Source organism: Mercenaria mercenaria, chromosome 13 (genome assembly GCF_021730395.1).
Source record: "Mercenaria mercenaria strain notata chromosome 13, MADL_Memer_1, whole genome shotgun sequence".
NCBI lineage: Eukaryota > Metazoa > Mollusca > Bivalvia > Venerida > Veneridae > Mercenaria > Mercenaria mercenaria.
This window is the reverse complement of record NC_069373.1, coordinates 63,009,375-63,037,297: the sequence shown is the minus strand read 5'-3', so window position 1 is coordinate 63,037,297 and position 27,923 is coordinate 63,009,375. Positions and strand designations below refer to the sequence as shown.

At 34.8% G+C, this 27,923-nt stretch overlaps 1 protein-coding gene across 2 annotated transcripts; it reads left to right on the top strand.

Annotated features, from left to right (window-relative positions):
- Nucleotides 1–27,923, top strand: LOC123528680 (glutamate receptor-interacting protein 1-like). 2 transcript variants are annotated; one of them, XM_045308595.2, is made up of 19 exons: nucleotides 1–134; nucleotides 5,757–5,816; nucleotides 10,043–10,120; nucleotides 10,639–10,702; nucleotides 11,321–11,466; nucleotides 13,540–13,702; nucleotides 14,052–14,197; nucleotides 14,548–14,695; nucleotides 14,989–15,173; nucleotides 15,991–16,176; nucleotides 17,711–17,903; nucleotides 19,943–20,160; nucleotides 20,770–20,833; nucleotides 21,262–21,407; nucleotides 23,057–23,198; nucleotides 23,829–23,971; nucleotides 24,553–24,593; nucleotides 25,919–26,719; nucleotides 27,286–27,923. In XM_045308595.2, the coding sequence occupies exons 1-19, from the start codon at nucleotides 86–88 to the stop codon at nucleotides 27,565–27,567; spliced, it is 3,255 nt and encodes a 1,084-aa protein (XP_045164530.2). In that variant the 5' UTR covers nucleotides 1–85; the 3' UTR covers nucleotides 27,568–27,923. The 2 variants fall into 2 exon arrangements, with proteins under 2 accessions (XP_045164530.2, XP_045164532.2); XM_045308597.2 differs by lacking the exon at nucleotides 15,991–16,176.

The window sequence follows — 27,923 nt, the reverse complement described above, 5'->3', positions numbered from 1 at the left end:
CGACACCGGTTGAAATTCTGTGCAAAGAGGAATGACAAGAATTTCATGTAAATAAACGACAAAATATGCTCTTTTGAGATGAAAGATGCCACACTGGCGCCCCGGTTGTCTTCGCGGATCAGTATATGAGACGGGTATACATGTTTGTTATGCTGTGAAGAAGGATTTGTTAAAATATTTGTCGTTTTTTTTCTCAGAGTCAGAGCTGCCAAAAAATTATTTCTTTTAAAAAAAAGTTTGCCAAAGAAGTTTGCTGATGGCAAAGTATTTTATAAATAGATGGGCTCGAATATGTACCCAGTTTTGCAAAGTACACCGATCAGCAATCAGTAGTGTTATTTCTAGAGCTCAAAAAGGGCAGGGTGCTGTCCGAAAGGGGCAGGGTGCTCTTTTAGACGTGAAAGTTATCATATATATATAGCAGTAGTTGCATTTCTAGATGTCTATAGTTAATATGTATTCCATTTATCTTTATTGCACACTTAAAAGAAATGTCACAGAATAAAGTGGTAAATTTTCTCAAAACCAGTAACAAAGTTTACAAAGGCTTTTTACTTACTTTATAGTTTAGGTTAAACCATTCAAGCCTTTCTCTTAAAAAATGTCACCAAGAATGTCAACTTATTCATATGAATATGAAATAGTGGAGGGCCTTAATATCAGCTTAATCTTGAAACCAAGATCATGTTGTAAACAACATAGTTAAAGACCTGTTTCATGTCACATTGTAAACTAATAATTATCAAAAGTCATGTTGTATTGATCAGGTCTTTCATCAATATTTCATTAACAGAAAAGTGCTATTACAGTCAGGTTAAAGTTTACTAAAACGCATATCCAAAATATACTATCCGGATACTGGTACACTTTCGGAATGTTGTCTGAAAGTAGTTTTTACTCAGTTTACATGACCCACTAGATTAAACCAGAGATAGTTCCTCAAATTTTGATGTTTCTCATCATAAAAAATACCCCGACTGCCAGCTTTTTTGAAGGAAATATGGAAAAATTGCATACGACATCGGGAGTAATAAGACTCGTGAACGGACATTCTAAATTTACTTTTACTTTCGATATTCATTAAAATTTGTGCATTTTCTAGTTTAAATTACAGTAGAATCAAACTGCATTGATATTATACTTGTTATTATACTAAACAACGGTCTAATTTAAATTTTGCACAAAGAAATCTAGGGCACTTTTCACGTGCTCGGTAATCAGCTGGCCGCTTACGCACGCCTTTTTGACATTTCACAGGATCCATACTCTTTATCAATTAGTTTTAACACTTCATTGATTCTCATTACCTGTGTGCACTCGCCGTGACGTAATTTGCTGATCAAAAAATCGTCGAGGCATGTCAACAGGGAAATTTGCGGGATTTAGCAGAAGATCAAAGGCAAGAGGGCACATTTTAAGGGCAGCGTGGCGGCAGTAAAAAAGGGCAGGGCGGGGCGCCCCGCTGCGTCGCTCTAGAAATAACACTAATCAGTCAGGCTAGTGAGTCACAGTGCATTCTATTGGTCGACTCAAATTAGAGACATGGTAAGGTGCGGCCACCTACAGATCATTAGTTCCAGTGTTCAATACTCGGTAGAGACTGAGGTATTTTACTAAAATTTGGTACACCTGCAGAACATGCTGCATAGCCCTATTGAAACATCAAGGCGCCTTTCAGTGTAATGATCACATGGTCTGGATAGCCCGGTGTTGTATGAATGGCTGGGATGAAAATTGCACTTGCCCGCTCGCATAATTTTACTAATTAAAGTCAGGAAAGGACGAGTGGACCTTGCTATATACTTTACCGACTGGGCGAGTGCTTTTTACGTCGTAAGTTTACCAAATTTCAACAAAAAAATTCTGATTTGCGCCGCGGAAAACTATAACAAACTTTGCGTCAATAGACGCTTAAAAATTCAATCGCTTAACAATATTGATTATCAGGTGCATGATAATTATTATTATCGATGCAATTATTACAAATTTATAAAACATGTACCGGTAGCCAGTCAAGATAAAATATATAATAGTTATAAATCTGAGTTAATGTTATTTATTATCGTCATCATTTATTTTGCCATATTATGTCAAAACGTGGCTCATCATCCAAACAAACCAAAATAGTTGATTTGGATTGGAAAGCGACTGGGTGGTTGAAATGACAAAAAACAGTAGAAGGAAAAAGAAAAACGATCTGCCAAGAAAAGAATATATAAGCAAAATGAGTATGATTAAACAAAAAAGAAATGTAGTGTACAAGAGAATATTATTTGTCTACTGTGTGTTATATTTGCAATTTGTTTGTTATACATTATACTTCTTTCATAAAAGTGACAGTATTAAAAGAAGTCATTAACAGTGCTCCAGCTAGGATTCAAAAAGGGCAGGGTGCTGGAACTGAAAAGAGCACTTCTAGGGGAGTCGGTCTAAGAGCATGCTCCCCCCCCCCCCCACCCACCGCGAAAAAATTGTAACTGGTCCATGCATTTAGTGCATTTAAACATATTTTAGGCATGGTATTTTGCACACTTTAGGCATGGTATAAGGCATACTTTGTCTTTTGATAGGCTATGTTTGTCATCTCTATTACACCTATTTATTAACTAAAAATTCTGCTGTTTGTATTTTACTTGGAATTGATTGTCAGCTTGTAACATTTCTTTGTAATTGCATACTGTATAACAATATCTATGTGTTTAGGCCTATTTTACTTGTTACAATTTCAGTACACATCTTCTCCATGATACTTGATATTTATTAATTTATACGTGCAACATATATACAGAAAATAAAGTTTAAACTTCCACTTAAATAAATGAAATCAGGCAAAGTTTTTAACTTACAACAGTCTAAAAGCAAGTTTAGCACTTGTAATAGAACGTATTCCGGGTATCCAAAATTTTATATCCGGGTATGGTTACACATTTTTCTAAAAGTCCGCTAATGTCCAGTTTAAACAATATTTTTGAATAATTATTATGATGCAAAGACAGTTTAACAGCATTTTACAGTATCTGACATTAAAGTGTACCCTGTCATTACATCTTAGTAAACTAATTTCGAAGAAATCTTCATGAAAAATCGGCCATTTCACAAAGCAGACAACGACCTACTTTCGATTTCAAAAACTTGTAAAACGATAAAATCAAAATATTTTCCTATTTAAATTTGATTGTGATCAATTTTTAGCTCATCTGATTTTTTGAAAAAAAATGATGAGTTATTGTCATCACTTGAGCGGTTGTCGGCGTCGGCGTCTGCGTCGGCGTTGCCTGGTTAAGTTTTATGTTTAGGTCAGCTTTTCTCCTAAACTATCAAAGCTATTGCTTTGAAACTTGGAATACTTGTTCACCATCATAAGCTGACCCTGTATAGCAAGAAACATAACTCCATCTTGCTTTTTGCAAGATTTTTGGCCCCTTTTGTACTTAGAAAATATCAGATTTCTTGGTTAAGTTTTATGTTTAGGTCAACTTTTCTCCCTAACTATCAAAGCTATTGCTTTGAAACTTGGAATACTTGTTCACCATCATAAGCAGACCCTGTACATCAAGAAATATAACTCCATCTTGCTTTTTGCAAGATTTATTGCCCTTTTGGACTTAGAAAATCAGTTTTCTGGTTAAGTTTTATGTTTAGGTCAGCTTTTATCCTAAACTATCAAAGCTATTCCTTTAAAACTTGCAACACTTGTTCACCATCATAAGTTGACCCTGTACAGCAAGAAACATAACTCCGTCCTGCTTTTTGCAAGATTTATGGCCCCTTTTGGACTTAGAAAATATCAGATTTCTTGGTTAAGTTTTATGTTTAGGTCAACTTTTTCTCTTAAACTAATCAAAGCTATTGCTTTGAAAACTTGCAACACTTGTTCACCATCATAAGCTGACCCTGTACAGCAGCAACATAACTCCATCCTGCTTTTTGCAATAATTATTGCCCCTTTTGGACTTAGAAAATCATTTTCTGGTTGAGTATTATGTTTAAGTCAACTTTTCTCATAAACTATCAAGCTATTGCTTTAAAACTTGCACAGTTTTTCACCATCATAAGTGGACACTGTACATAAAGAAACATAATTCTATCCTGCTTTTTGCAAGAATGATGGCTCTTTTTAGACTTAGAAAATCATGGGTAGGACAATATTTCTATTGCACAAAAAAAATCAGATGAGCGTCAGCACCCGCAAGGCGGTGCTCTTGTTATTAATTAGATTTAAATGTCTGTTGTCTGGACTTAAGTTTCAGTTGTGTATAAAGGGATATTTACGATTATATTACCGAAAACGAAAGTGCACTTTGACAGGTGGCGCGAAATGATAATGATTTCAGACTGGTTTGCAAACTGTTTTAACACTAAGGTTCAGTGATTTTAATGCTAGTGGAGCAGTCTAAAATATCATGGTCTGCCTCGGGCACGATTACAGCAGGTAATTGTTTGCTAATTATATCAATGCCCCCGGCGTGTATCACTCGATAAAAAGGGGGCAATGAAGCAGTGTATTATAATCACTGGGGCAAAAAAGGGAAGTTTGACTAAAAAGGAAATGAATAGTTGTAAAACGGGCAGGGTGCCTGGCGGGGCAACAGGGCGGAACGAATTTTGGAACGGGCGATGCGCCCTGCTGTAAATAGCTAGCTGGAGCACTGATTAATATACTACAGTCTTAACGACCCCCTGAATTTAGCGACTCCCTGTCATTTGTGACTTTATTTTATGCTCCGGAAGCAATTTACTATTAGAGTCTGAATTAAGCAACCCCCTGCCTTACGCGACAAGCGACTGTGAAATCAGGCTCCCGAATCGTTTATTAGACTGTTTTCAGCGACTTTGAGACGCTCCCTCGCAAGATTTTACACGACAGAGTTACTGTTTGTTATCTTGCATGAAGTTGTTTGAGGTGAGAACTTATTTGTTTACAAAAAAATGGCCGATGAAAAACATAAAATGTTTTGATATTAGAACAGCGTGTTAAGGCACTTGAATTGCTTGATTGGGGAAAACCAGCGTATAAAGTCGCTGAAGAATTCGGAGTCGGTGCATAAATTAACAATGTTCCTGGGGAAACAAAAAGAAGTAAACACGGTTTAAAGATGCAGTCAATAAACGAATAAATGTCAATGAACTATTAATACACAAAGAAACAAATATCATAAACCTCAGTGTGTAAAATAGTTCTAATGGAATATTTATATTTTAAAATCCCATTTACTGCTCCCCTTTATTTTCTTGCCAGATCATGAGCTTAAATTATCAACATCATACAAATGATGCAAATTATTTTAAATTTATATTTTATAAAAATGCAATTAAAGAAATAGTATTTAAACTTTTTTCACACCTACCCTAAAAGAGGCCTATATATAAGTATCGGATATACATGTTCTTTAATTGGAAAAATCAAGCAGATATATGAAACCAGCGTCATCCAGTTAAGTGAGACTGTTTTAAGAGACTCCCTGTCATATGTGACCTTTTTTGCTGCTTCCCATTGTCGGTCCCTTAAAACAGTCTCGACTGTAGTTGTAATTTTATTAGGGCAAGTGACTGTACACTAAGGGCATGTAGATTTTACTGGCTACTAGACCTGCAGGGTGAGTGGTGGGGAAAATATTTTTACACACCCATGAATGGAGCCCACCTAATGTCAGCATGGAGCAGTACTTGCTAAAATAATCTTATCTTTGTATTTAACAAATTACTTTATGAAGTGTTTTCTTTGTATTGCAAGATTTATCTCTGTTTTGTTTTAGATACGATACAGTATCGTCCAGCAACTAATGGATATCAAGGGCCAGCTAATGAAGACAGCTGTGAGTAATTTACTTATTTTGTATTGTTTTTAGGACTACCTTATATATCTTCCCAGAAGAAGGAAGTTCCCAGTGCCATCAGTTGTCACTCACATTCTTAACATTTTCCTTTTGACAGAATGACACTGGATTTGTATTTCAGAGGTCTAAGAAATAATTTTAATATCATCTAAAATTCTCAGAAATTTAATTCCGAAATCGCCTTTGAAGTAATATGTCTTTAAACTTCTAGCCCATCAGTTGTATATATGTTTTGACTAAAGTTTCAACATTATTTTCCCAAAAGTAATGCAGTGCTACAGCTATAATTCAAAATGGAAGGTAGCAAATGCAAAAGAGGGCACAAATTAAAATTATTTGATATACGGCAGGCCTTTTTTTCATCAATTTGGGAATGCCACCGACACCAGTGGAATTGGGAAAATGTTGTCGGAAATTATCTTCATTGGGACAATTTGCAAATTGCCAAAATCTACATAAATGTGTTTTTGTGTGAAGTATAAATGAATTGCATTTCAGTAACTGTTCAACAGTATTATTACCTAAATATACATACAAATTAACAAAACTATCTTAAAACAGCAAAAACCCTAAAAGGTATAATCATTTGGGAATTTTAAATTCAACTTTGGAAAAAAACATACTTTTTGGCATTGGGATTACCTCCTTTTACCGGAGATAGATTTATAGGGGGGAAAAGCCCTGTACAGCCTTGCAATCTGGTGGATTCTAAAGGCATTTAGTAGACAGGTATAAAGTTTGTTTAAGGCAGCTAAAGAAGTTGACAAGGACTGACATTTATGTGTGTATTGGGCAGTAGCTGAAGTCCCACTGGTGCACACACAATATACTAGAACAATTGCACATAAAGAAACATTTACCAAGTGTCATTTTCATGTCTAGACTCTAGACCCTTAAGTCCACAGAGTTCAGGACCCTAAGGAATTTGTGCATAAGTTCACAGTGAACACTTCACATATGGAATGCCATAAAATCCAGAAAATTGTACATACTGGTGCATTAAGTTCAATCCAAGACCTCATTCTTGCCATTGAAAATTAATTACAAAATATAACTTGTTTTAGAAAACCGTATTCAAACAACATTACTTAAAAATCTGTACACAAAAGTCTGCTATCTTAAGTTCGGATATGGAATAAACAGGTTAATGTCAGAACAGTCCACATTTTTGTTATTTTTTAGCTCACCTGTCACAAAGTGACAAGGTGAGCTTTTGTGATCGCGCAGCGTCCGTCGTCCGTGTGTGCGTCCGTGCGTAAACTTTTGCTTGTGACCACTCTAGAGGTCACGTTTTTCATGGGATCTTTATGAAAATTGGTCAGAATGTTCCCCTTGATGATATCTAGGTCAAGTTCGAAACTGGGTCACGTGCAGTCAAAAACTAGGTCATTAGGTCTAAAAATAGAAAAACCTTGTGACCTCTCTAGAGGCCATATATTTCACAAGATCTTCACGAAAATTGGTCAGAATGTTCACCTTGATGATATCTAGGTCAAGTTCGAAACTGGGTCACGTGGGGTCAAAAACTAGGTCATTAGGTTTAAAAATAGAAAAACCTTGTGACCTCTCTAGAGGCCATATTTCTCAATGGATCTTCATGAAAATTAATCAGAATGTTCACCTTGATGATATCTAGGTCAAGTTCGAAACTGGGTCACGTGGGGTTAAAAACTAGGTCAGTAGATCTAAAAATAGAAAAACCTTGTGACCTCTCTAGAGGCCATATTTTTCATGAGATCTTCATGAATATTGGTCAGAATGTTCACCTTGATGATATCTAGGTCAAGTTCGAAACTGGGTCATGTGGGGTCAAAAACTAGGTCAGTAGGTCTAAAAATAGAAAAACCTTGTGACCTCTCTAGAGGCCATATTTCTCAATGGATCTTCATGAAAATTGGTCAGAATGTTCACCTTGATGATATCTAGGTCAAGTTCGAAACTTGGTCACGTGGGGTCAAAAACAAGGCCAGTAGGTCTAAAAATAGAAAAACCTTGTGACCTCTCTAGAGGCCATATTTCTCAATGGATCTTCGTGAAAATTGGTGAGAATGTTCAGCTTGATGATATCTAGGTCAGGTTCGAAATTGGGTCATGTGCGGTCAAAAACTAGATCAGTAGGTCGAAAAATAGAAAAACCTTGTGACCTCTCTAGAGGCCATATTTTTCACGGGATCTTCATGAAAATTGGTGAGAATGTTCACCTTGATGATATCTAGGTCAAGTTTATAAGTGGGTCACGTGCCTTCAAAAACTAGGTCATTAGGTCAAATAATAGAAAAACCTTGTGACCTCTCTAGAGGCCATATTTTTCAATGAATCTTCATGAAAATTGGTCAGAATTTTTTATCTTGATGATATCTAGGTCACATGTGCTCAAAAACTAGGTCACTATGTCAAATAATAGAAATAACGACGTCATACTCAGTTCAACACTGGGTCATATGGGGATAGGTGAGCGATTCAGGACCATCATGGTCCTCTTGTTTACATATACTGAATGTACTATGTAAGGTGATAAAATGATAAGAAGTCATATGTGGGTGGTCTTACTTTTAAAGCAATTGCCATTGGATGATTGGCAGGGCCAAATTAAAAGGGTTGGAATACATGTACTTTTTTCTTGATGTCTAGCTGTAGGACCTTCATTAATAACTGTAAAATGTAATTGTAGTGTTTAACTTAAATGACCTTTGTTCCATAAAGCCAGCATATGTATGCATTATTCAGGGCTTGACAAATTTTTTCAAAGAAATTGTCTTACAGGACATGCTGTCTGGAATTTTCTTTAGTTTTGCTGCCATTTGCACTCGTCCTGCAGTTCACTCAGGAAAAACTTTTTAATCCTTGGCATCTGTTTTCAATACCAATGAAAATGTTGCATACAAAAATATTGCCACAGACTATTGAGTGTCTAGCTTATGCGATCATATTGCTGTACTGTAACAAAACTGAACAAAGTTTAGAGTTGTGAAAAGTAAATTAACTTTTGTTTGCTTTTTTAAGCTCGACTTTTCGAAGAAAAAGTAGAGCTATTGCACTCACGTCAGCATCGGCGTCAGCGTCGCTGTTGGATAAAGTTTTTGATAAAGTCAAATATCTCTGTTACTATCAAATCTTTTGACTTGAAACTTAAAATAGTTATTTACTATCAAAGTCTACATCAGGAGAAACAATCCCCAATGCCATAACTCTGATTTGAATTTTGACAGAATTATGCCCCTTTTTAACTTAGAATTTTTGGATAAAATTTTTGATCATGTCAAATATCTCTGTTACTATTAAAGCTATTGACTTGAAACTTAAAATAGTTGTTAACCATCAAAGTCTTCTCCAGGAGAAACAGTCCCCATAACTCTGGTTTGAATTTTGACAGAATAATGCCCCTTTTTAACTTAGAATTTTTTGTTAAAATTTTTGATAAAGTAAAATATCTCTGTTACTATTAAAGCTTTTGTCTTGAAACTCAAAATACTTATTTACCATCAAAGTCTTCACCAGGAGAAACTATTCCCATAACTCTGTTTGAATTTTTACATAATTTTGCCCCTTTTTAACTTAGAATTTTTTGTTAAAATTTTTGATAAAGTCAAATTTCTCTGTTGTTAAAGCTTTTGACTTGAAACTCAACATAGTTATTTACTATCAAAGTCTACACCAGCAGACACAATTTCCATAACTCTGCTTTGAATTTTGACAGAGTTATGTCCCTTTTTAACTTGGATTTTTTTTTACTAGCAAAGCTCTAATTCAGAGGCAAGCACTGAGAAAAGTCGAGCACGCTGTCTAACGGACAGCTTTGTTGTATGATTCTGACTTCTGTGCAGCTCTGTTTTTGATAGATTAATTTATTTTTGATAAACAATCACAGTCATCATGCAGGATGAGTACTACAGCAAGTTCCACTCACCAGGAGACAATTCTACACTGCTGTCTAGTGGATGAGTGGATTCGTAGAATTCTGTTGTTACTTACTTACATTTTGTAATTCATATTATGTTTTCGAAGTTGGAAGAAATAGAAAAAAAATAAAGGAAATGTTGACCTTTCTTTTAAAAAAATTGAAGACTTTTTTTCTGTCTACCATCTTATGAATGAAATGATATATACAAAAATGAAATTGATAATTTTACTAAAGTCATCTGCTGTGTAAAAATTAAAATCCTGATTTTGTTAGAAAACTGCAATGTAAATAGTAATAATTTCAGTTCGAGATGAAACAAGGGGAACCACTCTGGTTGACTTGCATAAAATTGAAGGTTCAGGACTTGGTCTTATTTTAGCAGGTATGTTAGATCAATAACAATCAAAGGCATTCTTTAGTCTTGTTTTGTTTCACTAATTAAGTTTAAAGTCACTAAAGCATGACTACATTTTGTAGCTTGAGTCATCTTACTAGTAAAATTGTATCAGTTGGTGTCTTCATGAGGTGTGTTCATGATTTATGCATCTGTCAAGGCACTTCAGAGAGTTGACATCAGAAAGAACTGGAGAATCTTTCCTGTAAAATTGCTTAGAAAATGATGAGTTAGTAGGTGCCAGTAAAAGTCATTTTGAAGTTATTTGCAACATTTTGATACATCTGTCTTAAGACTCAAAACCGTCCCAAAGTTCAGAGCATTGTTAGCAGATATGACTCTGCAATGCATTTTATACAGTTAAAGGTCAGTTATCAATGATTTAGACAGTTTTATGCAAGCCTTATTTTGCCATTATATATATAGATTGTTCACTGTTCAGAAGAAAAAAAAATCTTCAAAATAAATTTTCCTATTTCCTGAACTCATTTGATCTTTTATAACAGGTGGAGTAGACAAACATGTTCGTGCACACATTTCCAACTTAAGACCAGGTGGTGTAGCTCACAGGTATGACATTTTCAGATCTGTAATTTGGGAAATAGATTTTAGTTTTGCGTGCTGTCACGGTTTTGAGTTCACATGCGTAGCAGTCTAATCACGAAGGCTAGAGACATGAGTGATTAATAACATTCCATCTGAGCAAAAAGGTTTTATTTGCCATCAAATCTTGCAAAACTAAAATCTGTTTCCATTCTAACACGTTGGAATTACACATGAATTCATTGATAAAATGAGGATTTATATACGAGGGAGTAAACTTGAATACCAAAAAGTAGGTCAGACATGTTTTAGTCGACAAGACAAGTAAAATCCTTCTTTGTTTATATAAAAGAAAATCTTACAAGTGTTAGAATTGCAAATTTAGATGTTACTGCAGCTAGTACATGTATGTGTAAGACATAGAAGAGCCTGTAGTCTTCCTCCAATTGTATAATAGCTAAAAAATTGCAACATGATGTAAACTGCATTGCTTTAATTTATTGCCCAGCAAAGGCAAAAGAAAACTTCTGTCACTCACACCTAATAGCTGTTGGTTACATAAATCACCGAACTACTAAGAAGTTTTTTTAGTTGGTCATATAACATTTCTCCATGTTTTGACAACAAACACATGTATTATTGTAGGTCAGACCTGTTGCAAGTGGGTGATGTCCTGTTATCTGTGAATGGTATCAAGACAACCAACATGAAACATGATGAAATTATAAACCTGTTGAAGAATGCAGATGAAAGTGTGAGACTGGAAGTGGAGTATGAACTGCCTGAACTAGGTCAGTCTAGAATCAGTTTTGCAATTGTTTTGTCACTAAACTGGTATTAAGTATCATTTAAGTGAGTGAAAAATTCCAACATGTATGATTTTAAAGGTGAAAAATGCTGAAATTTTAATTCTTGAGAACTTTTGTCATAGGTAGAGAGCTACTGGCCCATGTTTCATAATGTCGATTTTCATTTTAACATATCTATAAATCTGAGAAATTTTATATATAAAAGCCTATATACAAGAACTCTTATTTACTAACATTTTTGTCACACTTTTTTTAGTAAGAAGTTTTTGATACTGTGTTTTACAGAATAAATTCCAAAAGTACAAACAAGAATGAAATAAAAGAGAAAAAAATGCTTTTTAGATTGACTGAAGATGAATTTCAAAATGTAGATTCATACTCAAACAAGACAAACCTACATAGATATAAAATGTTCTATATCTAGTGACTTTCAGGATAAAATACTGTTATACTTTCATGATAATTATGGAGATCAGTCAGTTTGTGAAATGTTACAAAAAATTATTGTAAGGAAAACCTTTGGCTAACTAAATTGAATCACCTTTAAGTTCATTTCCTGGCAGAACTATATGGTTTTGGCACATAGATAGGATTTGAACCCTCAACCTCCAGGTTTGTTTTTGAAATGTGACTTTTGTTAGCTCACCTGAGCCAAAGGCTCATGGTGAGTTTTTGTGACCGCTCAGTGTCCGGCGTGCGTCGTCCATCTGTCAACATTTCCTAAAAATATCTTCTTCTTGAAAACCACTAGGCAGAATTACAATAAACTTCACAGGAATGATACATGGGTGGCCTCCTTTCAGAATTTTTCAAATAATTGAATTCCATGCAGAACTCTGGTTGCCATGGCAACCAAAAGGAAAAACTTTAAAAATCTTCTTGTCCAAAACCGCAAGGCATAGAGCCTTGACATTTAGCGTGTGACATCATCTCATGGTCCTCTATGAAGATTGTTCAAATTGTGCCCCTGTGGTGAAAAGAGGCCCCGCCCCAGGGGTCACAAGTTTTACATAGACTTATATAGGAAAAACCTTTAAAAGTCTTAAAACCACAGGACCTAGGCCTTTGATATTTGGTATGTAGCATCATCTAGTTGTCCTCTACCAAAATTATTCAAATTATAACACTGGCTTAAAAAGAGACCCTGCCCTGGGGGTCACAAGTTTTACATAGACTTGTATAGGAAAAAACTTTAAAAATCTTCTTGTCCAAAACCACAAGACCTAGGCCTTTGTTATTTGGTATGTAGCATTGCCTTTTGGTCCTCTACCAAAATTGTTCAAATTATAACACTGGGGTAAAAAGAGGCCCTGCCCCGGGGGTCACAAGTTTTACATAGACTTATATAGGAAAAAACTTTAAAAATCTTCTTGTCTAAAACCACAGGACCTAGGCCTTTGATATTTGGTATGTAGCATTGCCTTTTGGTCCTCTACCAAAATTGTTCAAATTATAACCCTGGGGTAAAAAGAGGCCCTGCTCTGGGGGTCTCAAGTTTTACATAGACTTTTATAGGAAAAAAAAATAAAAATCTTATTGCCGGAAACTGCAAGGCCTATGCTTTTGATATTTGGTAGCATTGCCTAGTAGATCTGTAACAATATTGTCCAAGTTAAGCCCCTGGGGTGAAAAGAGGCCCCACCCTGGGGTCACTTGTTATATGATATACAAAATTATCAGATTATATTTCCTACACTGATTAATTATAAATACCTGATGACCCCAAGCGATTAGGAGGTCACTTGACTGTGACCTTGACCTATATTCTTGTTTTTTAAGATACAGCCTTGAAATTTGGATGACATGTACAGTTTTGCACACTGATCTTAAAACTGACTATCAGTAACAACAAATGTGACCCACTGACCTACTTTCTAATATTTTAGCATCAGTTTGCCATTTTAAATATGTGGCTCATATTACTCAGGGTCATCATCGCTATTCAGGGTCATCTTGAACCTTTTGTATATATATCTTTTCAAAGAATATTCTAACATTTATTGATGGTTGCATCAATTTTCAAGTTATTGTGTGAGTATTGGTTTATTATTACAGTTCCAGCTGATGCATTTTCTGTGTGTTGTAAGCAACATACAATCACTCTGTGTCCAGACAACGCTAGTTTTGGGTTCACTCTGAGAGGCGGTATGTGTCAGAACCGACTTAAGTCTCGTCCTTTAACAGTAACACAGATCAGACCAGGTGGTCCTGCAGACAGGTATATACTGGTTTTGGTAACTGAATTACGATTTGCAGTATTTGGATATCAGAGAAATAAAATGTTCCAACTGAAACTGTTCAGTTTAATGGTATTTAAAACTGGTTCGGATTTATTGTATTTTGTCTTGTGTCCAGCACACTTTATGTTTTTATTTATTTAAAATAAACTGATACTTCATTATTTGATAGATGGAGGTTATTTTAGAGATGATACACTCTGTGGGCTAAATAAGCCCTGACATGACCCCCTTAATGTTTGCCTTTACTTTAAACATTGTAAACATTTTTTATGATGTACAATGGAGAGGATTGTAAAATACATAAATGTCTTTTTAATTTGTTCACAGGGAAGGCTCTATGAGAGCAGGGGATCGTATACTAGCTGTGAATGATTTTAGTATAGTGACCTTGACCCTGACTGAAATGAATATGCTGTTAACTCAGTGTAATGAAGAAACAACAGTCACAGTGGAGTATGATGTGTCTGTCATAGGTAAGGTCAAAGATTAATTGATAAATTAATTTTTTTGGAGTGTTTAAAATTCTTTACTGTAATTGAATGAAGTAAAATTTAAATATTTCACAAAACGTAGCAGCTATGTAGGTACTTTACCAAAATAACATTACATTGGTGTTTGTCTCTACAAAGGTCATCATTTTTAAGACCAGTTTATTTCATTACTTAGAGGTACAAGTATTGTACTTTGATCTGGAAAAGTTGCTCAGATCATTCTAATAAAAATGGTTCCATTCAATGATAATAATATTAGGAAAGGGATGAAAAAGGACAGGGCACGTATTCCATTAAGAATTGATTGTGCACTGTTTCTTTAAACATTACAGATGCAGTACAGAAAGCGAGTGGTCCATTGTTGATAGAGATAGACAAAACCCCAGGTGCTGCTCTTGGTATAACCCTGTCTCACGGTCGACATAAAGGAAAACACTGTGTCTGTATAGACAGTATACGATCCATGAGCATGGCAGATCGGTCAGTTATCTTGTTTTCCACTTTATCTTGTTTTATTTATATTGGCTTATTTTGTTTGGGAATGATTTTGGTGCATTTTTAAAAGCTGCAGGGAAAAGTGAATAAAAAATCCTTTCTGTAAAGTTGCAGATTGTTTGAACCAGATCTTAAAAAGTGTGATCTAGAATATAAGTTTGTCTATGGGCAAATTAAGACACATTTTTTTATCGGTTTATATAAAATTCAGACAAATTTTGACATAAAAATTTGGATGAATGTTTGAAGTTAGTAGAAAATACTTTTGAACATTTCAGATGTGGAGCATTACATGTTGGTGATCTCATCTTGTCAATAGATGGTGCAACTGTAGAACACATGACAGTTGCCGAGGCAATGCAGCTCTTGAAGTCGTCACATGGCGACCAAATCAAAATGGAGATTTTACCTTCGAGATTAGTAGATCAGAAAATGTCAACAGACACAATTTTTCTAAATGCTGGTTTGTATCTTTTGTTTTTGCATGATTTTATTATATCTCGTAATTTCTTGCTAATCTGTTGCATGATAAAGTGAAACCAAACTAAATGTTGTAACTTTTTATAAGAACAGGAAATTAATTTATTGTACTTTCTCTCTCTATTTGAAGCATGGAATTTACACTTTTTATCTTGTCTATTGTTATTACTTTTCATCCTAATGTCACAAACATCACATGCATGTTTTTATAGATCAGCTTTATTGGAGAAATTTGACAATCAAAAAATCTACAGAAAATTATATTTTTATGTTTGAAAAAAAAAATCAGTTGAGGTATTACTGAAAAAATAAGTACCTTTGTCAAACATAATTTCCTGGTATATGTTGTTTGTATTTCTGTTGCCATGGAAATGAAATGGCTGCTATTTCTGTGTGATTTAAAGACAGTACAGTTTAAATTTTTCTCAACAAGTTTCTATTAAAGCAAGCCACACATCTTTTCATTCCGTCACTGGCTTTGATTTGCATTGAATTTAACTGATCAACAATCATATTTGCCAGTATTGTCTGTTAACTATCCCTTTCACTTGTAAATTACAGACCATTTAAAATGCATCAAAGATACTTCAAGACAGTCTTTATGTGACCTGAAGTTTAAAGTTGTGTGCAGGGCAATCTGCCCAGTAGTTTGACTTATTTGCACAACTTTCTATTTATGTTAGGTTCTCAAGCAATAGATGTAACCTTATATACAGAATCTTAAAATTTGGAATTAATATTCTGATATATTTGCCTATCCCTTTACTGTGGTGCATGTTTCCCTGTTTACCATCCTCTAGGCTTCCAGAAGAACAGTATCCTGCCTTCTATATCGTCTCCCGTCCTTAACAACCCCTCTCTCTTCAATGGTATGGGATCGTGTAAGAGTTACAGTACGCTGGGATTTTCCGGACGTCTGTCTAGTGACATGCTCAGTAAGAAAAGGAAATCCTGGATGAAGTCTGATAAGAGAATTGGATCTTGTGGTACACATATTATTGTTTGGTTCTCATAAATGTCAGGGGTATTCATCAATTTCTCTGTAAATACTTGTAATTCTTCAGTTATGGTAAATAGTTCAGAATGTATTTTTTAATGGATGAATTTTTAACTTGTACATTTGGGTCATTTTGGATCATTCTTTTCAAAGTCAGAAGTTTTACTCAGTCTGTTGTTGGATTTTTGTAAAACTTTGGAAAAAAAACATCCTGGAATTAGTGCATCAAATGATTTTATGCTTGATACAGCACAAGTTGTTAGTATTCTATGTTTTAATTTTCAAAGACATTCTGACACATTTTACACACTTATTTGCATTTTGCGTACAATCAGCACTGCTTTTGCTGTCACTGAAATAGTACTTTAATTTAGCAACAAAGCAATCTTTCATTTGCATGAACAAAGTTGTTCTTTATTATAAAATATTTTTTTTTACTTTATTATAATATAATTTTTTAAAATACTTTTCTACCATCTGTTATTGATATTCTAAGAAGTCTGTAGTGTCAAAGGATTTAATGATGTTATGAAAGAAATAATTAATTTTTGTCTTGTAAAAATATAGTTTATGTGTGAAACATTCTTTTGATTTGAGCAAAACAGTAAATCAGTACGGGACAGGATGCACTAGTAGATGCTCAGCTATGACTCAATCTTTAATTTCATTTTGTGTGAAGAAAATTTAAAGTCCCATAAGGCTTTAAATTTCATGTTAAAAACAAATGATAAAGTTGTCCAGATAGATGTTATGCATAATTACGTGATTAAAAAGGCACTACTTGAAATACTGCACATGAACATATACAGGTTGAGCTGCAAAGGGAGGTAATCATAAATAATGCATTCAATAAAACTTTGTACTATGTTAATCAGTATTCAAACTTTTGACAAAAATTAGAGAAAATAGTTATTGAAAATATGATTTAACAAGATATTAATATATTTTATGTTCATTCAAAAGAAATGTGGCAGCAAAGACATTATGTGCCTTTAAATGTTGCAAGGTAAAGAAGAAAAGACAACTCTTACATGACAAAAAGAATCAACATGAATTGCATTAGTTTGACAGTTATACACAGCAGCTAGTTAGCCAGAGGTTTCTCTAAATTCCTTGCCACTACTCGAAAATAAAATAAGAGTGCGAGATATAAATTTAGGGCTGAAAATTCTGATTCTGGCGTAAATAGGTACAGGACAGACTGATATCATTCACGAAATTTGGTTGGGAGAATTCATTCTTTTCGTAGCATAAAAATGTATATGGAACTTTGTAAATCTTTCAGAGGTTAAGATTTTATATGTTTGTTTATTCAAGTAGTACTTTCTTACATATTTTACACAATTGTTAACTATATTGAAATTGAGAACATCATGACTTTGACATGTTAGACATGTGTATTTGTCTTAATAATGAAGTTACATATAATAATGTATGGTGATTTTTACCGGATATGAAAGTACCCATGTTGGAATCCCTGCATCTATAAAAAAATCTAAATAAATTCCTTCTAATGCTTATAGCCTCCATTGGGTCAACATCTACCTCAGTATTTACTGCCAGTAATCAAATCTGCCGTATGGATATACATGAGGTGGTACTATATGGAGAGAGGGCAGGACTAGGGCTGGTCCTTGAAGCAAATGTCCCACCTAATTGTATACTGCAAGACCCACCAGTTGTAATGAGATTAGAGCCACACACAGCAGCAGAAAGGTAAAAGTATTGCTATATACTTCATATAAAGTTGATACTGAAGATGTAGCTAGTTATAACGTGTAGCTAAATCTGGAAAAAAAATGCTAAGGCTGAGTTTGTGTAAAAACAGAGTTGTGAGTGGCAGATTTTTAAGTCTTCAGGTAGTGTATTGAAGGAAATGGATTTATTTTAAATGAACAGTTACTATGTTTATTTATTTAGAAAATTTATAATGAAGCAAAATGGAAACATCAGAAGTAGAGAAATGCAGTATTTTTACTGAGTTTGTGAATCAGGTTTTTCAAATGTATTGTTAGATTTGCAAGGTCATTAGGTGAGAGATGAGTGGGCAGGTAGATGGGTGATGTCAGGTTTTTCATTTCCATTTAATTACTTAATTTTGGATTTAGATATTGAACTGAATTTGGCTTTAGGCAACTTCTGGTAACAGTGGAATCAAGTTCGCTGTTACTAGAAAAAGAAGAAAAGATCAGTGGCTGCTCCGTAACTTTAATTTGGATTGATATATTGAAATTAAACTTGACTTATATGAAAAATTTGCTTTGGATTGAATATGGGGTCTCTTACTAAAAATAGAAAAATGATTTCCACTCAACACAGTGTAACTGTAATTTGGAATGAGATATTGAAATGGAACTTGGTATGTAGGTAGTATAATAGGACAGAAAGGTTTGGGTACTGTCTTTTTTTAGCAACTAGGGCAGAGGTCACTTAGGTCAAGGCTACTGTTACATGTAGTAATGTTCATTTTTAGCTCGACTTTTCGAAGAAAATGTAGAGCTATTGCACTCGCCCCGGCGTCGGCGTTGGTTAAAGTTTTTGATAAAGTCAAATATCTCTGTTACTATCAAAGCTATTGACTTGAAACTTAAAATAGATATTAACTACATGTACATGTATCAAAGTCTACACCATGAGAAACAATCCCCATAACTCTGATTTGAATTTTGACAGAATTATGCCCCTTTTTAACTTGGAATTTTTTGTTAAAGTTTTTGATAAAGTCAAATATCTCTGTTACTGTCAAAGCTATTGACTTGAAACTTAAAATACTTATTTACCATCAAAATCTACACCAGAAGAAACAATTCCCACAACTCTGATTGAATTTTGACAGAATTATGCCCCTTTTTAACTTAGAATTTTTGTTAAAATTTTTGATAAAGTCAAATATCTCTATTACTATCAAAGCTTTTGACTTGAAACTTAAAATACTTATTTACCATCCAAGTCTACACCAGGAGAAACAATCCCCATAACTCTGATCTAAATTTTGACAGAATTATGCCATTTTTTAACTTAGAATTTTTTGTTAAATTTTTTGATAAAGTCAAATATCTCTGTTACTATTAAAGTTTTTGACTTGAAACTCAAAATAATTATTTACTCTCAAAGTCTACACCAGGAGAAACAATTCCCATAACTCTGATTTGAATTTTGACAGAATTATGTCCCTTTTTAACTTAGAATTTTTTTACTGGCAAAGCTCTAATTCAGAGTCAAGCACTGAGAAAAGTTGAGCACGCTGTCTTACGGACAGCTCTTGTTATTGTGGTATTAATCCTGTGTAACTGTTTTATTTTAATCTGCTTTTGTCATTCTTCAGCTAAGTTATAGGATAGTTAAAATATTTGAAAAATTTGATTTTCCTTGGATTTCCATGTCTCTTATACTTAATGTTGTTGTGAGAGCTTTAAGCTACCAGAGATGTCAAACTCCAGTCTGCCTGGAAAAGTACTGATGTTTACATGTCATATAAATGACAAGATATGACCGTGGTCCAGATGGAGCAGGAGCTGCTCAGATCCTTAATTCTGCAACAGTTACTGCTTTCTTTATTTGTGGAATAAAGTATATTATATTATTTACATGTAAAAGAGATGCAGTCATGATCCCAGTGGGATTTATATTTTCAACATCCTGGCTGAGCTTTTGAAACCAGTGTATAAACTTCACTCTTGCTATTTTTCTTTACTAAAATACATACCCAGATATTAAGTTCATATACTATTTGACTGTCTCATATTCTATTATAGGTGTGGTGTAATACTTGAAGGTGATAGATTACTCACCGTTAATGGTGTAGACGTCTGTGAGAAAACCTTTGATGAAGTGAATTTAATGTTACAAGAATCTTGGCAACATGTCAAGCTTGAGGTGGAGTTTGATATCGCAGATGCAGTTATGGCCAGTAGTGGAACATTTGTGGTGAAATTACCTCGGAAACCAGGTGGGATTGGAATTACTTTGAGTGGTGAGTAGCTTGTAATGTTTAAACTCTTTATAAAAGATTATATGCATAAATGTATTTCTTACACTGAAATTTATAAAAAATGGTTGAAAGCAATCAAAATAATTATTATGTCTTTGCTAGATTATTTTTTAACAAGTCAGGTTTAAAATCAAGATATACATGTATTAAAAACAGAACCATTGTTAAAAGTTTATTAATGTGAAATCATTGATGGTGGAGTCGTCCATGAAATTGAGTTCAAATGATCCAGTACAATTTCCATTTAGTTATGTTCAGAAGTTGAAAGCCACAAATTCAAATTCTCACAGAGTAGCCATTTTGTCAAAAATTACGAAAAAAAATTGCGCCTATGTTATTACATATTTCTACAGTATCTATTAAATGCCTTTGACAGAATGAATGAAGGCATATTGAATAATGGAACTCTGTAACATAAATGTATACCACACTGTTTAACATCACAGGATTTATAAAGTTTGAAGAAAGTACAGTTAGCAGTATGTTCTGTACAGTGGTAAAAGGTAGTCAGCTTATACCTATGAACTTAGAACATTTGTATTAATATTTCAAAAATTCTGTTTCTAATTTTTACATTGTCACCATTTTTAGCCAAAAGCAAACTTGGAAATCCATTACTCATCACTGAGGTGAAGAAAGGAAGTGTGGCTTACAGGTATTTTTATGATTATTTCATGTATTTAAAGAATTACTGTACAATAACTTTGTTGTTTTTTCTGTTTAGAAGGATAAAATGTCTTTACTGTGATGGTTACTTTCCACGGCACCCATGTGTAAAACAAAATTTAAAGACCAGTTTTGAAATGCTACTTTGCCATTGGTCAGTTTTAAGACTGTACACAGACACAACCAATCAGAAGCTCATATTTTCAATCAGTTTTATTTTTTTTAATTTTTTGTTTTACCTGTAACTGGTTTAAGTTTAGTTGTGAAATTGACCAGTAGTAAGGTTGCATGTTAAAACAGATCTCCAAGAACCTGTGGAGACTTGACTAGACTTTCCATTGGTAAACTGTGTAAACAATAGAATTTATTAACACCTCTCAGACTTAGTTGTATTAGCAGGTTTTTTTTCTGCTATAGATGTGGTTCAGTACAGCCAGGTGACAAATTACTATCTATAAATGATATCCGGACAAACAACCTCAGTATGGATGAAGCAGTATCATTATTGAAGGCAGAGGAAGAGATTATAAAACTGAAGTTGAAGAGAGAGGACCACTGTATTGGTAGGTGTTTGTTTCATTTCTCTGTACTTGGATAATAGTTTTCCCATCAAATCAGTTTTATTGTGTTGTTATAAAACCAAGACAGGGGAGTTGCTGCTATTTTTGTATTCATATGTTGACAAATTTCTTTTTGCAGTCCTGCTGTACTGTCCAGTTTTATGTTCAGACTTGTCAGTAATGATTTGATTTAACCAGGTCAAACTTTCACAGATGACTGAATAGTGATGGGCAAATCGGTTAGATTTGCCAACCGATTAATCGGCATAATCGGACAAGCCAACCGATTCGATTAATCGGATATAAAATTTATAATCGGATAATCGGTTACTCTAGTTGCATATCTATAAGTTTACCTCACATTTTTATGTCATACTTAAGAAATGAACCTCACAGACATCAAATATCCTATTTCTGTTGTATCCCTTCATAAATATGAGTAAGTTAACAGAATAAAAGTAAAATATTTGTGAAGATAGTAACCTTCAAATCAGGTACTGTCTTAATTTCACCAGGAACTTATCCAGTGATATTATGTTATTAAATCAAAATTATTTGGAGCAACAAAAAGTATTAACGATTTATTAATTCTTAGTTAACGACTGGAATGATTTCAATCCCACAAAATCAAAAATTGAAAATACTTTTGCTAATATGCTTGCGTAAGTCTTACGGCATGATATGCATACTGCCATACTAATGTCAAGAGTTTAGGTTGATGGTTTTCCTGGCTTAATTTTGTAAAAGTCATATATCTTCCAAAATCTGGGTGATCACAGATGACATCAATTTCTTTTGACACTTTGGAGGAAGCCTTAGTACGTAGAGTAGTTTCCCTTGGCGTAATTGCCCCAAAGAACCATAAATACCAGAAAGAAAAAGGTCAGAAACAACTAAATTATCCGTTAGGGTGACAAGTAATTAATCGGTCAGGGAAAAGTGAAGTCGGCGATCGCGCTCATGAATGCAATGCCGACGATTATTCGATTGTCACCGATTGTCGGCCCATCACTAATGATCAGCCATGATTTATAGATGTACATGAAGAAAGGAATTAACACAGTTGTATCCTGCTGTTACTTGATGACAGCCTCTTTAATATGGACAGCCCGCCCGCTTAGCTCAATAGGTAAGAGTGTTGGTCTACGGATCTCGGGGTCGTGAGTTCGATCCTCGGGCAGGGTGTATGTTCTCCGTGACTATTTGATAAACAGTATTGTGTCTGATATCATTAGTCCTCCACCTCTGATTCATGTGGGGAAGTTGGCAGTTACTTAAGGAGAACAGGTTTGTACTGGTAAAGAATCCAGGAACACTGTTTAGGTTAACTGCCCGCCGTTACATGACTGAAATACTGTTGAAAAACGGCGTTAAACCGAAAACAAACAAATATGGACTGACATACCTCATTATGTTCATACATGTTTCATATTTAAAGTTTTACCTCTTTTCAGCAAATGTAAAATATCTGTCAAGTTGGTTTCATTGAAATGACCTTTGGTGTCATAATTAAATATGGTTTTATTTATTTGCAATAATATGCAATTATATGTACAAGCAGACTGTACTTGCCAGTTCCCATTATGTTATCCCCAACGTCATTTTGAAACTGACTATACAAGCAGAATGATTGTATTGTGACACTTTTTCAGATGTGAATGGAGAAGAGTTGATATCATACACAGTTGAGTTGGAGAGACATGGGGGTCCTTTAGGGGTCACTATATCAGGGACAGATGACCCTGCTGACCCTATAGTAATTTCGGCTCTCGCAGAGGGAGGTCTGGCTGCAAAGTAAGTAGTCCAGTATGTACAATTAGTAAGAGTTTCAGTAAGTTGGTGAAAAGTTATTCAAATACTGGTAGTACATTGTCATAAATTTGCTCATTTTCTGCTGGTCAGTCAGTTGGCCATTCAGTTTAAGATCAGTAAGTAAAGAATGCTTGGTCTCACAATAGTTGAGGTTCTTAGAATGATTGCCTGTAGTCAGTAAATGACCCTTATTGTTATGGAATAAAATGTCATGGTCAGAGTGACCTTAAGATTGAAAACAGTTTCCACTCCGTAAGTAAACTTTGACCTGCATTCATCAAACTTCATTGGATAATTGTAGACAGTAGGTGACACATTTTCATGAGTCAGTAGGTCAAGGTCACTGTGACTGAGACTGAAAACTGTTTACAGTAAGTAAAGACTTAGTAAGTGTGGGAACCCTGTCAAGGTGCTGACTAGTAGTTGTAACTGATGAGGGAAAAAACACAAAATATTAATACCACAAACTGTAGTACCAGTATAGCTTTTCTTCATGAAACAGTTGTTCTGTGTCCTTTTAAATAATTTAAAGCAAGGTTGACTTTCTGTCTTTTTACAAGCCATGTGTTAAATTGTATTTTACTCTTACTGAAGTGATGTAATTTGTTTCAGGACTGGTGCTATACAAACAGGGGATCGACTTCTTGCCATTAACAGTGTTCCCACTGTGGGTAAAACTCTTGAGGAGGCAAAGAACATGCTTCACTCTGCTGGGGATCTAGTCACTCTGAAAATCGCTCGTAAGGACAAACCAAGTAAGAAATGTTGATGGACATTTTATTGGTGAGAGACAACAGTTAAACAAGAGTACCAAGGCTGTATTGTAGAATTTTTGTTTATGAGGCAATATGCTGTAATTTTAGTCTTGACTGTACTGTAGATTTGTACTTTAGACATATTATGTTATACCCCTGGTGTCCATCTGTCCATCTGACCGTTAGCAATTTTGTGTCCACTCTGTAACTCTTGAACCCCTTGCAGGATTTTAAAGCAACTTGACACAAATGTTCACCACATTGAGACGATATGCAGAGCGCATGTTTCGGATGTCTGGCTTCAAGGTCAAGGTCACCCTTAGGTGTCAAAAGTAATACCTCTGGGTGTATTTTGCTCCGTATTGCAGTGCTCTTGTTTGGTATGGGTTAAATGCTTTTTTTTTTCAGTATTTCATTTTAACTTGCAATGATGGTCAATTGATATAAACAAGAGTTCTTGGATAATGCACTTATACCAGCTTGTCTATTGAATAAAACTGTAGAAATCCATTCATATTGAGGCTTACTGTATGAATATGTAAAATGCATGTTAAAATGTCACAATATTCTCATGATTTCAGAGACCGAGATTAACCAAAGTAACAACAGCAGCAAAACAAATGTAAGTTACAAGTTTTGCGTATTGATTTTGTTTCACCCCTTTCAGGGGCCATCAGAGCTAAAAATAGAAAAACCTTAAAACATATTGACCTCAGGAACCTGTAAAGAGATTTTACCAAACGTTATCTGTATAGCATCCTTACATGAAACTTTCCAAGTTATAAAGCTAGTTCCATTTAACTCCTTAATGGGGCCAACAGAGCTAAAAATAGAACAAAAAAAAGAAGAAACTTAAAAGACATTCGCTTAATTTTGTCTGTATCATCCTTGGATGGACCTTCCTCAACTTTATTCAAATGAGCCGTGCCATGGGAAAACCAACATAGTGGGTATGCGACCAGCATGGATCCAGACCAGCCTGCGCATCCATGCAGTCTGGTCAGGCTCCATGCTGTTCGCTTTTAAAGCCTATTGGAATTGGAGAAACTATTAGCGAACAGCATGGATCCTGACCAGACTGCGCGGATGCGCAGGCTGGTCTGGATCCATGCTGGTCGCATACCCACTATGTTGGTTTTCTCATTGCATGGCTCAAATGTTTCTGCTTATCCCCTGTCAAAGGTGGAGGGATATAGATTTGATGATGTCCATGCAGCTGGTCATCAGTCTGTGCTTGCGTCCGTCCAAAATTGAAAATGTTTATAATTCAAGAATTATTTTAGCTAGAATCCCCAAACCTAAGATAGATATTAGTCAGGTCATGACCTTTGCTCTCATTTAGTACTAACTCTCTTGACCCTGCAAAAGGATTTTCCCCCCATGATTTGGTAAGAAATAGGGCTAAGTCATCTATCAATAAATCTTGAGGAAACTTTGGACAAATGTAGATCACTACAGGGCAGTAGTGCACAGATAACTTACTATAGGATCACTTCAGTAACCAGAGTTATTGCCTTTTGATTATTTTAAAATCCATGAATTCAAACATAACAAAGTAATCCATTGATAGATCTTCATGAAATTTGAATGCTTGCACATCAGAAGCTTTACAGTAACTGCAGAGTTACTGCCCTTTAACTGTTTTAATAATTTTAAATATATCTGGAGATAGCAAATCTTTCGAAATTTAATCCCCTCATTTACAAAACAACCTATTTGGGGGGATATAAATTCACTGAATTGCTTGTTGGTTTCTATAACACAACTGTATTTAAATGCTTTTTCACAGAAAACGGAGAAATTTAAATGTTGGCATATATCTATTCCGGCCTATCAGAATCTGTTTTTGACCGATTGAAATTTTAAATATGCTGTTTAAAAATTGAGTTTGGTTAATAAAAATTGTTTAATTGCAGACATATAAAACATTCTTCTTTCCTGTTACAGGCATTAAGGGAAGAGTCTTGTAAATCCACAACACCAGTGTTCAGTGTTGACAGTGCTCTCGATTCTTGGGATAGTTCCGGTCAGGATATTAACGCTTTATCCCACCAAGGACAGTGTAACGCTGTTCTTAAACCTCGACCAGATAGTGCCTCAGTGCCAAAGTCAAGAGAAAACAGACATAGAAGGTCTCGTCCATATTCTTCTGATTCTACAGACACCGGAGATGATTTTGGTAAAAAACTGTCGGAATTGCAGATTTCTGATGAAGCGTTGGAAGGAGACCATGAGAGCAGTCGTAGTGATGATTCTAGTCCAGGTGGTGCAGATGATTGGTCAAAAGCTTTTAAAAACTTTAAGGCACAAGCTGAAGTTATTGAGCAAATCCCATCTCCAGATAAACAACATAGTACGGGTAGTTTAGATAGACGATCATTACGCAATAATAGTGCAAAGAAAGAACGGCAAAAAGTACGCAGAAACTGGTCACATAGTACAAGTCGTGGTGCTATAAGTCAAAACGATTTAATGCCGTACGTTGTCGATCGTAGGCAGAGACGCTGTGCTAGCAGTGCAAGTGCTCGTGATCTGGATAATATGCCTTTAAAAGATCAGTTAAAAACAGTGTTCTCGCCACAGCCCATTCAGCTTCACAGGGTCACATTAGTGAAGGAATCTCCTACAGACGATTTTGGGTTTGGGGTCTCTGATGGAGTGTATGATAAAGGAGTTTATATAAGTGCAATTCGCCCTGGCTCTGTTGCAGAGAGCATGGGGCTTAAACAGTTTGACAGAATATTACAGGTAAGATTAAAAAATAGTTAAGCTGCTAATGTTACACTAGTTAAGATGTCTGCTGTCTGAAGTAGAACCTTAAATACTATTATGCAATTTTATACAAATGTTAAGCAGGATAGATGGTCAGGATCCTCGGTAGGTGAGTTACTTAGGCCCATTTGGGCCTCTTTTTTCAGTAAACAAAAGCAAATGAGAGATCCTATCAATTTCACTCCATTTAGTTTTCTCAGTGAAATTCTCATTTTGGCACAATATGAAGTGTTTCCTCATTTATTTATGCTACATTCTTAGTGACCATACATTAAAGTCCTCAATGGGCTATAAACTTGAAAGCAACATGAAATGCCATTTTAAACAACAAGGCCAGTTCAATTGAGTAAATTTTCATATATTCTCTGCCAAAATATTTTATATACATTTTCCACAAATCCACCTTTTGGGACAGACAGTTGACATCCTAAATAAATTTGTTGTGTTGAAATGGCAGGCTGGCAACAGTTAGACAATCTATCACAAATTGATCTATTTTGCTTTAACGCAAGTATGATTTTCTTTACACATTTTTCTTTCAGATAAATAAAGTGAGGACAAGAGATTTTGACTGCAGTTTAGCCATTCCTTTGATAGCTGATGCAGGAGAAAGTCTTGATATTGTAGTGTGTAGAAATCCATTGACTCAAAATAAAACTGCCCTCAAGGAACCTCAGAGACGCAAACCCCCACCAGAACCCCTAGTTGATAGCAAGTCGTCTGACCAAGATTTCCAATCAGCTGATAGTATTCCAGTGTATATGAATGTATATAATTTAGATACACCTATAGCAAGAAGTGAAAAGTCAAGTAAAACTGTGTGATGACTATAGACTCATAAGAATCGGTTACTAAGTTTTCATTGTTTATCAATGTAGACGGGACCTTGTTACCTGTCAGGCCATAAAAACATAATTTCTAGTTTATCATTTTTTATTCGTTGACCAAAATTTTTCCACTTATTCCCACCAAGAAATTTCCCAGCAGTTTCATCTTTCAGATATATACATGAATGAGGCATGCGAATACTGTACATACAAGTGTAATATTTACACACTCTTGTAGGGCATTTCCTGTGTAAACTGTCTTCATGACATAGTTTTTTTTGTATTGTGTAAAGTTTTATGTATTATGTAGTAACATGTTAGTGAAAGAGATTATTAAATCATGTTGTAATTTA